Source organism: Psammomys obesus, unplaced genomic scaffold (assembly GCF_907164565.1).
Source record: "Psammomys obesus unplaced genomic scaffold, mPsaObe1.curated_primary_1811, whole genome shotgun sequence".
NCBI classification, from domain to species: Eukaryota; Metazoa; Chordata; class Mammalia; order Rodentia; family Muridae; genus Psammomys; species Psammomys obesus.
In genome coordinates, this window is record NW_026585698.1 from 13,906,302 (window position 1) to 13,918,195 (window position 11,894).

Here is an 11,894-nt window from a genome sequence, read left to right on the forward strand (position 1 = left end):
TTCCCCTTCCTAGCCTTCAGGATCAGCCTCGGAGAAGGAGGCCCTCCACACCCACCCAGGACTTGGTGGTTCTGGAAACTTGAGGTTCATTTATTTCAGCCCTACTTTTACCTCTTGGCCAATTTTTAGGTGGGGAAGACCCTTCTCCCAGGGCCCCCAGTTTTACTCATTTCTCCTGTCCTAGAGGGGAGGAGGGGAAGAAAAGATAAGTCTGCATGCAGGGGCTGAAAGGCAGCCTTCAGCTTCTTGTTTCCGGTGGGCACACCTGGGGTTCCATGAAGAGGATGGTCCAGGGCTGAAGAGGATGGACTGGGGGAATCCTTTGGTTCTTGCTTGGGGAGTAATGAGCTGTTGGGAGAGTCTTGCTGACATGGAGAGTTTTGCAAGCTCAGGGAGAGTGGGAGTTTGGGTGCAGCTGGGGCCTGCTATGGGGAGAGCAAGAATTCCGCTTTCCAGGGGTCCCAGCCCTTCCTATGATCCGAGGGGACCCTGGGGTAGCCTTTCCACATCTGTTATTTCCTTCTCTTGGGATTGTGGATAAGCACTGAAATGAGCCCTTGGTATCATCTGGCCCAATGGTGCTATAGTCAGAGTGGAGAGACTTGAGGCTCAGAAAAAAAAAGCATTCTTTCCCCCACCCCTTCGAGACAGAGATTCTCTGTGTAGCCTTGTCTGTTCTAGACTCGCTTTGTAGACCAGGCTGGCCTCGAACTCATAGAAACCCTCCTGCCTCTGCCTCCCTGGATGCTGAGATTTCAGCTGTATGGCACCGCGCCTGGCTGAGGAAAGCGTTCGTGCCTGCAGTCCTCCAGTGAATCCTCCCTGAGCCCCAGTTTTTCTAAAGCAGCGTTCCTTCCATCAGCTAGGCAGAGAGACAGGTGGGGAGAGGCGTGGGCAGGAAGCGGAGGCGGATCCCTCAGAGAAGGGAAGCAATCAGGGCACAGCCTTACCGGCTGTGCAGCCTACTGGCAGGAGCTCTTGGCTCGGTGGGTTTGGCTGGGACCCTGCTCTCGCCTCCTGGGAGGGTGGGAGGGTAAGAGTGCTTCCCTGCTGGGACTGGAGGATAGGACCAGAAGGCTCCCAGATCCTTCCAGAAGGGGACTCCAGGAGTGTCTGAGGTGACCTTAGGGACAGGAGTGTTCCTCAGGTGGGAATGATAATTCCCTGAAGGGATGGAGAAAAGTGGGCTGGGAGGCTGGCTCAGTGGGATTGGGAAAGCCCAGTGGGGAAGGAGCCTTCGGGGAGGGAGGGTCTCACGGGGCTTGTAGTGAGTATTGGGACCCAGAAGGCTGGCAAGGCTGCCATAGAAGGTTTGAAAAGCTCCATAAGGGGAACCAACATAATTATTGTTTGCCTTGACCTGCTCCCATAGATTAAAACAGAACAAACAAACAAATCCTCAGCCGATAGTGTGAGCTGAGAGGGAGGCACTGCACTGCCTGGCGTGAGGAGAACGCAGCTCGGGTAGTGAGACAGGTCAGTGGGGGTCCTGGTTCTGTCTGTCTGCGGCCCCTCCCGAGCCTGTCCTGAAGAGAACAGGGAAGGGTCGGATGAAGATGCTGCTGGGACTTCTCTGGACCCAGTGAGCTCCTTGGGCCTGTGTTCCGACTGGAGCAAGCCAGTAGTCATTCTCTGGCAGTCACCTGGCCCACAACCAATTCGGACCCAGCCGTGGCCAGAGTGGTTCAGCTGCTCACCGGCTCTCTCTCTCTCTCTCTGTTTGCAGGTACCTCGGAACCCTCAAGCTGAGCCTCAGAGACAGGCCAGGTCCCCCTGGAGGAGCCATGCTCTCAGGAGACGCCGAGCCATCTGTGAAAAGGCCTCTGGGGAGCCCCGTCTGGGGACACTCGTGGCTCTTGTGAGGAAAGGGCTGCGGGGCTTGGGTGGGCGGACGGCCGGGCTGCAGCTATGGACCGGGAGCTGGCCCAGGCCCGCATCCTTGCTGAGCCCGCCCGAGCGTGGCTGCTCCCGCCATGGGCTCCTCAGTGTACATCACGGTGGAGCTGGCCATCGCCGTGCTGGCCATCATGGGCAACGTGCTTGTGTGCTGGGCCGTGTGGATCAACAGCAACCTGCAGAACGTCACCAACTTCTTCGTGGTATCGCTGGCGGCGGCTGACATCGCCGTGGGCGTGCTGGCCATCCCCTTCGCCATCACCATCAGCACCGGCTTCTGCGCCGCCTGCCACGGCTGCCTCTTCTTCGCCTGCTTCGTCCTGGTCCTCACGCAGAGCTCCATCTTCAGCCTCCTGGCTATCGCCATTGACCGCTACATTGCCATCCGCATTCCACTCCGGTGAGCCTGGGCTTCCGTCTGTGCACAGGGCTGAGGGACCGGGGACTCGGTCTGAATCTTTGCAGAGCTGCCCAGGCCTTACCCCTGTAAGGACGGGGTACAGCCCAGGTCACATGCTGAAGCTGTCTGTGGGCAGCTGTGCCCGGCTGCTTGCAGATGAGGGTAGTCGGCTCTGCTGCTGTAGGCTGCTGCTGCGTGAGCTGTTTTTTCGTACATCTGGGTGTGATCCGAGGTGGGTGGGGAGCCACGGCAAACCACAGAACCTCAGCGAGGAGCCTGCCTCTGCCACAGCCAGCCTTTCCCCAGGGGGTACATTAGGAGAGTGACCCAGAGAGGGGAAGTGACTTGGCCAAATGCCACAGTGAGTCATTTGAATGTCTATGCAAATGATGCTGTGCCTGAGTCTGAGGGGACTCTGCCTGCATTAGTGGCTGGGGCCGTGCAACAATTTTTTTTTTTTTGGTTTTTGTGACTCTTGTGACGTGGCTACAACCAAGCATTGTGTAAAAAAGGTCTTCCCGGAGGCCTCTACCCAGCCACCCTGTAGGTAACCCAGACGTGTTACTCTCCCAGGGGCGCCATCTCTGTGTCTTTCTACCAGAGCTAGGTCCTGTGGCCAGAGTCGCTGCAGGCCTGGAGGAAGGATTCCGTAACCAGGGTGGGGAGGACTGGAATGGATGGTCCCCATAGTGAGTTTTTCTCCTCAGTCGGAGTTCCCGCCCACAGAGGAAGTATCAGCAGCTGTCTACTGTGGGCGGAGGGCACCTAGCAATGAGAAGGACCAGGCTCCATGAGCCGTGAACTTGAGGGTCAGATGCAAGAGAGCCTTTGAAGGTCATTTCCTTCCTCTCATTTTCTGGATAGAAAAAGGAGGCTCTGAGAAGGAGGCTAGCTCTCTCACAGCCATCCAAGGCGCCGATAGCAGACCCCGGGGAGAAACGTAGCCCCCATCACTGTGACATCAGTCTTTGAGGACTGCTCTGCCTTGAGTGGCTCAGTCTCCCGGAAGGTACCTCACACAGCAGTTGCCATCATCTGAGCCCTAAGGGAGAAAGCAAACACCCACAAGAAACCACCCAAAGGGATGGAGCCTGAGCCTTGTGTTGCCAAAGGGGCCTGAGCCAGGCATAGTAGGTAGCAAGCACATGCTTATATCCCAGAACTCGACAAAAGCTAGAGCTTGCGGATGGTGAGCTCCCGGCCAGCCAGGAGTCTGCACTAAGATCCCTGTTCAAAGAAAAGAAAAATAATCAAACAAAATAACAAACAGGAGGGAGGGACTCTGGCCAGCTCTAAGAAGAGACGGGGTTAAAGGTTGAGTGTGGGGACAGCTTGTCCCATTGCTTCCACCCCACGCTTCTGAAGTACACCAAGGTCCAGGTTCCTGCAATGGCAGATCAGAACACAGAGGCCCGGGGGAGTCCGCATGTGGGTCCCCAGCGGTCAGTGGCATCTACCTCAGGAGACAGCCTCAGCCTGTGCAGCAGCGGGTCACTAAGGAGAAAAGGGAGCCTAACAACCCCTTTCTTCCAACTCTGAGCAGGGAAGATCAGGATTCTTGATTCAAGACCTTTAAATCAAGATCTCATTCTTGATTTAAGGACTCCATCTTGCTTTCCTCTCCTCGGCCTCTCCCTATCTCTGTTTTCTCAGAATCAAGAGACTGAGTCCCCCAGATGGTACGGAATGAGTTGTGTGTCTGTAGAAAGCTGGCTGCCCTACGGCCTGTTTCCTCATGGGTGACAAGGGGAGCACACGGAAGTCTGTGGGTTCAGTAAGCGTGTCCGAATGACGAAGCTGGGCAGGGTAGCGGGGAAGGGCTCTGCTCTTTTTGTGAGCTGGAGGCTCACTATATCCCCAATGTAGTTGCAATGCCTGACCCTCAGTACCTCCTGACCTCAGTTCTACTTAGCCATTTGAGCTCTGAGCACTTCGGCAAGCACAGGCTAGTCTCTTCAAGGAGCCAATAGGTCTGCCCACCGAGAGTGCCCGTCTTGCCTGTGGGCAGTTTTACAGCTGCCATGGGGCGTGTGTACGGGATGTCCTTTGATCATCCTGGTCCAGCCTTTCAGCCAGAGCAGATGTCATGACCCTTGTGGGAGACTGGAGCCAGGAAAGGACATCTGTGTCTCCCAGTCTGGATGGACTCCGGAGCCCTTGACTGCATTCCTGGCTTTTGAGCTCCTTCACTTTCCTGTCCCCTCAAGTTTCCGGTTACTGAGAATGTGGAGGTGTCTGTATGAGAGCTCCTGAGAACAAGTCAGGCATGAAGGGGAGATGGAGGACACCAAGGGACCAGGCATGAGGGGGATCTGGAGGGGACCAGAGGACCAGAAGACCGAGCATGAGGGGAATCTGGAGAGGGCTGGAAGCTCTTGGCTGGCTCTGGGGTCGCTTTCTAGCTTGGACTCTCATTTTCTTCCCTTTACAGCTAGGAATTCAGCTTCTTCTAGGGTATTTCCTGTGCTGTCAGCAAGGTCCACAGGCTCTAGTCTTTGATGGAAGCGTAGTCCTAGGCTCGGACCATGACCAGGAATTCTTTTGTTGTTTTAAAGAATTTTCAGCTTTGGAATAATCAGTCTCCTCCTTCCTGAGTGTAGGGGCCCTGTTAAAGTGAGGCAAGGTCTCATTGGTAATAAAGAAAAATGGGTCAAAGGCAACGCTGCTGCTCTGTCTGCAAGGGATGAAAAGTGGCCAGGTCCTTCCCTAGGGATCTTTCACCCCACTGTCTCCAAGTCTCACACTGGCCTCTGGTGCTCCCATTCCTAAGGAACAGGCCAGAAGGAAATCATACATACAGGAAATCAGTTGTTGCGAGACCTAAAGTCCTAGAAAATACATCTCTCTGCTTTCCGAAAGGGCGTGAGGGCCAGGCATTGCACAGTGGTGGAGTGTCTATACAGCATGCCTAAGGTCTTGGCCTGCATGCCTAGCACTACAAAAAGGAAAGGAAGCAAGGGGGCGGGGGGGAAGCTTTCCAGTTTGGCAATTTGGCCATAAGCCCCTGCTGGACTAGAGGGATGGCTCAGTGGTAGAACACCAGTTGCTTCATGAAGCCCTGAGTTCCAGTCTTCCCCCCACAGGGATGCTGGGAGGCGCTACGCTCTGGAAGGAACCTTGCTATACTGGTGTTGCAGGGTGCTCGCGGTCGTGAGAGTGTGAAGTGGGGGCAGGAGGTCAGGTGTCAGGAGGACGAAACCCAGACAGGTGTCCCAAGGAAGGAGTGGCTGAGCACGTGGGCACGGCCCCTCCTCTGGGCCGGAGAGAGGTAGCCTGGCTGGGGAGTGGCAGGTATGGTGTGAAGCTGGTTTAGGTTAGCCTCCGCCCGTGTGGAAGGAGTTTGAGTTTCTCCTTTGGGTCAGCTGCTCTTGAATTCTTAGGTCATTAAGATGACTCAGAAAGACGGGCCTTCTCCTTAGTGTTGCAAATGTACGTGAAAACTCCACCTGGATTTGCGGGCATGTTCTGGAACCATAGGTGAGCAGTGTGGGTGATCAGGATTCTCGGGGAAAGGCAACCTCTACAAGCTTGGATACAGGGATTCGGAGGCCACTTGAGAACAGGCACTGCTGGAGACTCTGGCAGCCTCACCCTGTATCTCTGAGGCTCCCCAGAATGGCTCCATGTCACGCTAGGCAGCCTGAGCAGCCTTCTAGCTGCACAGACTATTTATCTGGAGGCCAGAACAAGACTGTATTAGATACAGGCCAGGCTGGGCCCTTGGGATAGCTGCGGTTTGTCCGTGATTCTACTTGGGTCCTGATGTTGTCCTAGACCTCAGGCTTCTGTTCTATGACCTTCATTTCTTGATTCTCCTGCCTCTGTTTCCAAGTGCTGGAAATATGAAGCATGTGCTTCTATTTGGTATATGTATGTGTTTACAAAATACTTGCATGTGCTTAAACATTGTCCCCAAGTTCCTCAGTACCTTGCCAACTTAGGAAAGCACATCTTATGTATTAGGTTCTGTCCCCAAAGGGGCTTTCTTCCCAGAGTGCAGTGGGAGATTTCCCCCTTATGGGTTTCCATTCTGTAAAAGAAAAGTGAGCAAACCAGGGATTTCCATGGTGTATTCCCAGAAGCTCTCGGGCCTGAGATGTCTCCAGCACCAACTTGGTAACTCAGAAACTTACTTACTTACTTACTTACTTACTTACTTACTTCTCCAAGACTACAAGACCTCTCTAACTCCCTGGACAGGGGCAGAAGGCCCATTCTGAAAGCAGTTTGAAAGGCCACCAAGGTGGGAGACCTTTCACCACCCCTAGAAGCTCCTCAGTATCCCGGGAGGCTCATTTCTCTGAACAGCAGCTGAGTAGCACTGACCCGCCCTGAACCCCAGCGTGGCTCCCCGGGGTTCCCCACCACTAAATTCAGCATCGTGCCCTTATACGCAGTGGTGACATGCCTAGAGTTCTTAGTTTCGTTTCATAAATGAGGAAATGGAGGCCCAAAGAGGTAAAGTGACCTAGCACTCTGTGTTTACAGTAACGTACCAGGACTAGGACCCAGGAAGGGTACGTTTGTCCCCGGGATGGATGGTGCAAACACTAAGGTAGCTTCCCCTCTTCCCGTGAAGATCCTATAAGGCACTGTTGAGGGCTGCCCGGCCCAGCGTCAGCATGTAGTGTTAGATAGCTGGGGACGCTAGGACTCCATGTTTGAGCCTCCAAAGAGACATGCAGCTCTTGCTTTCTGGTGCTTAGTAGAGACAGGAAGTCGGTGGCCCTCCTGCAGAGGTCCCGTGGTTGGTGACCAAGGCCCCGCTCATGGGCCCAGGGAGCCCCTGAGAACATGCCTGAGAGTTTCCGTTTGCATTTTGAGTTGTCCAGGCTAGAGTTATAGCTTGGGGGTAGAGCGCTTGCCCGTCATATGCAAGGGCCTGGATCCTTAGCACCATCCGGGGAAGAGATTGTAATTGACTATGACAAATTCACCTGGGTTTGAGCTGTCCCTGGGCCTCAAGAGGTTCACAGCAAGTCCCCGCCTCTCCCTGGGTCTCAGTTTCAGTTTCCCCAGCTCTGAAACAGAGGGACAGATTAGCTAAGTGGTCAGAAACTACTAGGGTTTTTTCCTTTATTTCTTTCATAAGCGACAGCACCTAAAATGGGAGGGGTTTTTTGTTTTGTTTTGGTTTTGTTTTTTTCCTCAAAAAAAAAAAAATCAACTATCCAGCTCTTTTTGAACTCTAGCAATACTGGGTATACATTTTATTTCTCCCTTCCTTTTTTCCTTCCTTCCCCTCCCTTCCTTCCTTCTTTTCTTCCTTCCTTCCTTCCTTCTTTCCCTCCTTCCTCCTTCCTCTTATGATGAAGCTTCATCTTAGATCCTCACACGTGTGGTTAGTTCTCTGACTGTGCATACAGGCTGCATCACAACGAGGACAGGGTAAACACATTCCCAGCCTCCTGCCCCATGTCTGCTATCAGTAGCTCCTGTGCCTGCCACCCACGGGTCATAGCCTCTCTGTAGCTGCTGTAGCTGCTTTGAGTCTGGAATCAGCAAGTGTGTATGTTTTCCTTGTTACCTACCTGCCCACAGCTGGCAATGTGGACATAGACGCAAGTGAAACCCCCAGCCCTCAGAGGAGGTAGAAAACTTCTCCAAGATGTCTAGCCTGAACGTGAAGAGTGAAAGCTTCCACTGGGAGGGAAGTCTTGTTTTGCCAGAATTGAAACCATTCAGCATAAGTCCATCCCTTAGACATTACCAAAGCCCCCCCACCAGCCTTTTTTAGTCATGAAGACTTAAAAAAAAAAAAAAAAAAAAAAAAAAACTTTACTAAAGCGATGATGTATTTCCAGTGGCGCTGAGGCTACAAATCAAGCCCCCCAGTTCCCCTCCCAAGACTGGCAATCAGCACAGGAATATTTTCGCCAGGCCCTCAGGCAGATTACTGTCTTCTTTCATGCCCCCTTCGGTACCTGTTGATTATTTAGATTGCCAGGAAAATGTCAATACATAATTGCCTCGTTTCCACCCAGAGGATTGTGGGTGGGTTTGGAGGGGAGATGACATTTCATTTGGTTTGGGACTTCCACTCCTCCCCCATGCCCTGGGCAGCCTCTTCTTGAGGACCGTGGGGATCCAAGTCAAATGGGGAAGAAAAGGCGTGGAGCATAAGTGGCTCACACCATCTACGGGTCTGACCTGGCTGGTTCTGTTCCCGCTCTAAAGGAAAGCATGCTAGAGTAGGAACCAAGATTAACCAGCACGGAAGAGGCCCTTGTCTCCCTTATGATCACCTGTTTCTCTCAAACCAGACTTACATTAAATCCCAAGACCACACCTAAGAGTAATAACGTCCGAATGTTTGTGCGATGGCATCCACACCCCGGATGTCTGCTTCCGGTTATCTTCCTGCAGCTGTGAGAAGAGTCTACCACCTAGACTAGGAGGAGTTAGTGCTTAGTCCAAGACCCTGCAGCCAGCACACAGGGACCACCTGGTCTTCTGTGGGCTTCTTGGCTCTTGGCCCTGCCAGATTCTGGTGCCTCAGGCTTCTAATACCAGTCCTCTCTCCCCCAGGTACAATGGCTTGGTGACGGGTACCAGGGCAAAGGGCATCATTGCGATTTGCTGGGTGCTGTCATTTGCCATCGGTCTGACTCCCATGCTGGGCTGGAACAACTGCAGTCAGCTTCAGGAAGGCAAGAACTACACGCAGACCTGTGGCGAGGGCCAGGTGACCTGCCTGTTTGAGGACGTGGTGCCCATGAATTACATGGTCTACTACAACTTCTTTGCTTTCGTGCTGCTGCCCCTGCTGCTCATGCTGGCCATCTACTTGCGGATTTTTCTGGCAGCCCGGAGGCAGCTGAAGCAGATGGAGAGCCAGCCTCTGCCCGGAGAGCGGACTCGGTCCACGCTTCAGAAGGAGGTCCACGCGGCCAAGTCCCTGGCCATCATCGTGGGGCTCTTTGCCCTCTGCTGGTTACCTCTGCACATCATCAACTGCTTCACCTTCTTCTGCCCCGCGTGCCAGCACGCCCCCCCATGGCTCATGTACCTGGCCATCATTCTCTCCCACAGCAACTCTGTCGTCAACCCCTTCATCTATGCCTACAGGATCCGCGAGTTCCGCCAGACCTTCCGGAAGATCATCCGAACCCACGTCCTGAGGCGGCAGGAACCCTTCAAGGCAGGGAGCTCCGGTGCCTGGGCCTCTGCATCCCACAGTACGGAGGGGGAGCATGTCAGCCTCCGCCTCAATGGCCACCCCCTGGGGGTGTGGGCTAACGGCAGTGCCTCCCATTCTGGACGGCGGCCCAATGGCTACAGCCTGGGGCTGGTGAGCGGAGGGAGTGCCCAGAGGTCTCCTGGGGATGCGGAGCTTCTTAGCCAAGAGCACCAGGAAGGAGGCCAAGAGCACCCTGGCCTAGGGGACCATCTCGCCCAGGGCAGAGTAGGGCCATCCTCATGGTCCTCTGAGTTTGCCCCTTCCTGAGGGAAAGAAACCTCTATCTTTTCGGTTGGCTGGACCAATCTCACTAAGAAGAAAAGAAAGACCATGCCGGGAAACCTGTTGTGTTCTCGCTCTGAACCAAGAAGAGGGGAGCATCACGCTGGAGCAGCATGAAGCCCAGTAAGAAAGGCCCGGGGTGGAAGAAGCAGAGGCTTCGTGCTGCAGGGCCCTGGGTTGGGTCAGGGTTGCAGCAGCAGCAGCAGCAGCAGCAGCAGCAGCAGCAGCAGCAGCATCTTCAGAGGCAGGGCCCAGGTCCCCTACTCCAGAAGCATCAAAATAAATAAATAAATAAATAAATAAATAGAAGCCATCTCGGCTCAGTCAAGCAGCTGTGGCTTATAGGACTGACCTGATGCTAGGGCATGGCTGCTTCAGTCCTCCTTCCATAGTACACTACCCTCCCCAGACCGTCTAGGGCTCAGGGAGCTGCTGGCCTACAAGTGGCACTTGCCTATTTCTTTCTTTTTTTTTTTTCCACAAGATTAAAAATGTGAGGAAACCCTTTCTATTTTATTGACTTCCCTCCCGGCTGCTTGGGTCTGTTGTCGATCCTGCTGTTATCCCGAGGAGTCGCAGGCAGTCCTCTTTTGCTGCCGGAAGCAGGCATGCCCTTAGTCACAGGGCCTTCTCGGGGCAGCCAGGCTGGGCTGGCAGACAGGAACTGTGAAGGGAAGGGTGCCAGAGCGTGGGCTCGGGTCCCAGGAGGGAGATTAGCGCTGTCGAGCCTCGGACCCGAGCCTGGGTACCCAGAGCTGCCCCGTGAGTGGCCCTGCCTACTGCCATTCCTTCTGGAGGAAGGGACTATTTTGTTTGTTTATTTGTTTGTGGTTTTTTCCCCCCCAAGATGAAATAAAATGAGCCACACTGTGTTTTAAATCTGTCCGCTGAGAATGATGTCTGAGTTCTTCTCTTGATTCCATCGTCAGGTCTGACACTCACGCATGGGCCTATGCTGATGATGGATGGATGGATGGATGGATGGATGGATGGATGGATGGATGGATGAATGGATGGATGGACAGACAGACAGAAGCTACATTGCCAATTGTGGGGAGTTTCCAGGCTCCTCTTGTTCTTCCAGGGGCCAGGCTGCCCAGAATCCAGAATCCACATGCCTATGGGTGGAGTGGGTTGGTGTGGGTCCTGTGGGGGGGGGGCGCCATAGCAGGAGGGAGGCTGTTCAGTGTCATTGACCCCCTCCTGTCCTAAGCACCGGAAGTTAGAGGACCTGGGGTCTTCTCCCTTGGTTCCTTCCTTACTTCCTACGAGGAAAAGCTGTCTGGAAGTCTTCTCAGAGCTCTGGCCATCCCTCCCTGCCCCACTCCTTAGCCAAGGGGCTACACAGGTCCCCAAGACATCTTGACTAAGACCAAGCTGCCTTCCCTTTCTTCCAACAAAGAAGCCTCTGAGACGCCGTCCCTCACTCCAGTCTGGGCCTCAGAGCCCCTGCCTGAGGAGGCGCGGTTACCTCCCTGTGCTGGATGGCGATGACAACCTGGGATGGGCAGGGAGCCATGGCCGGCTCTGACAGGGCCCTGAGGGCCAGTCTGCTATTTCTCAGGTTGTGGGAAGTCGTGTTAGAATTCCACAGATGTTGTCAGCACACCCCTGTTTTACCTGTGATCAATGAGCTCAGAGAGGTTAAGTTCCTGCCCCGGGTGCACAGCTAAGTGGCAGATGTGAATCTAAAAAGAATCCCCCAGGTCTGCTCAGCTACAGCGTTTGTGCTTTCTCAAATTTCATTCTGGTGATGAACTCTCTCAGCCAAAGCAAATCATTACTTCAAGTGGCACACACCTTTGGTCCCAGCGCTCAGGAGGCAGAGGCAGGTGGATCTCTGCTTTTGAGGCCAGCCTGGTCTACAGAGTGAGTTCCAAGACGGCCAGGGCTACACAGAGAAGCAGTGGGGGGGAGGGGGAGGCGGGGGGAGAAAGGAAAGAGAAAGAAAGAAAAATAGGTAGGTTAGTTGGTTCATCTGACCCTTCCATTACACTCTTCAGATGCAAGTTGCTGTAGTCCTTGACCATCCTACCCGTCAGAGCTTCTTTTAGCTGACTGCAGAGAGGAACCATCTAGGACACTTCTCAGCAGCCCTGAAGCCCAAGTGGCCTGCCCGGGTGGTTCCCCCGCCAT

The 11,894-nt window shown here is 54.1% G+C and overlaps 1 protein-coding gene across 1 annotated transcript; it reads left to right on the forward strand.

Moving 5' to 3' along the window:
- Positions 1 to 1,897: 1,897 nt before the first annotated feature.
- On the forward strand, positions 1,898 to 10,641 carry Adora2a (adenosine A2a receptor). Its single transcript, XM_055598893.1, has 2 exons — positions 1,898 to 2,296; positions 8,825 to 10,641. Exons 1-2 carry the CDS (start codon positions 1,974 to 1,976, stop codon positions 9,741 to 9,743), a joined length of 1,242 nt encoding a protein of 413 aa, XP_055454868.1. The 5' UTR covers positions 1,898 to 1,973; the 3' UTR covers positions 9,744 to 10,641.
- The last annotated feature ends 1,253 nt before the right edge of the window (positions 10,642 to 11,894 follow it).

Bases quoted from the DNA above. Each gene is read 5' to 3' on its own strand.
- Adora2a (XM_055598893.1), top strand. From the start codon at position 1,974: ATGGGCTCCTCAGTGTACATCACGGTGGAGCTGGCCATCGCCGTGCTG. The intron at 2,297-8,824 runs GTGAGCCTGGGC...TCTCTCCCCCAG, and splicing joins GCCATCCGCATTCCACTCCG to GTACAATGGCTTGGTGACGG.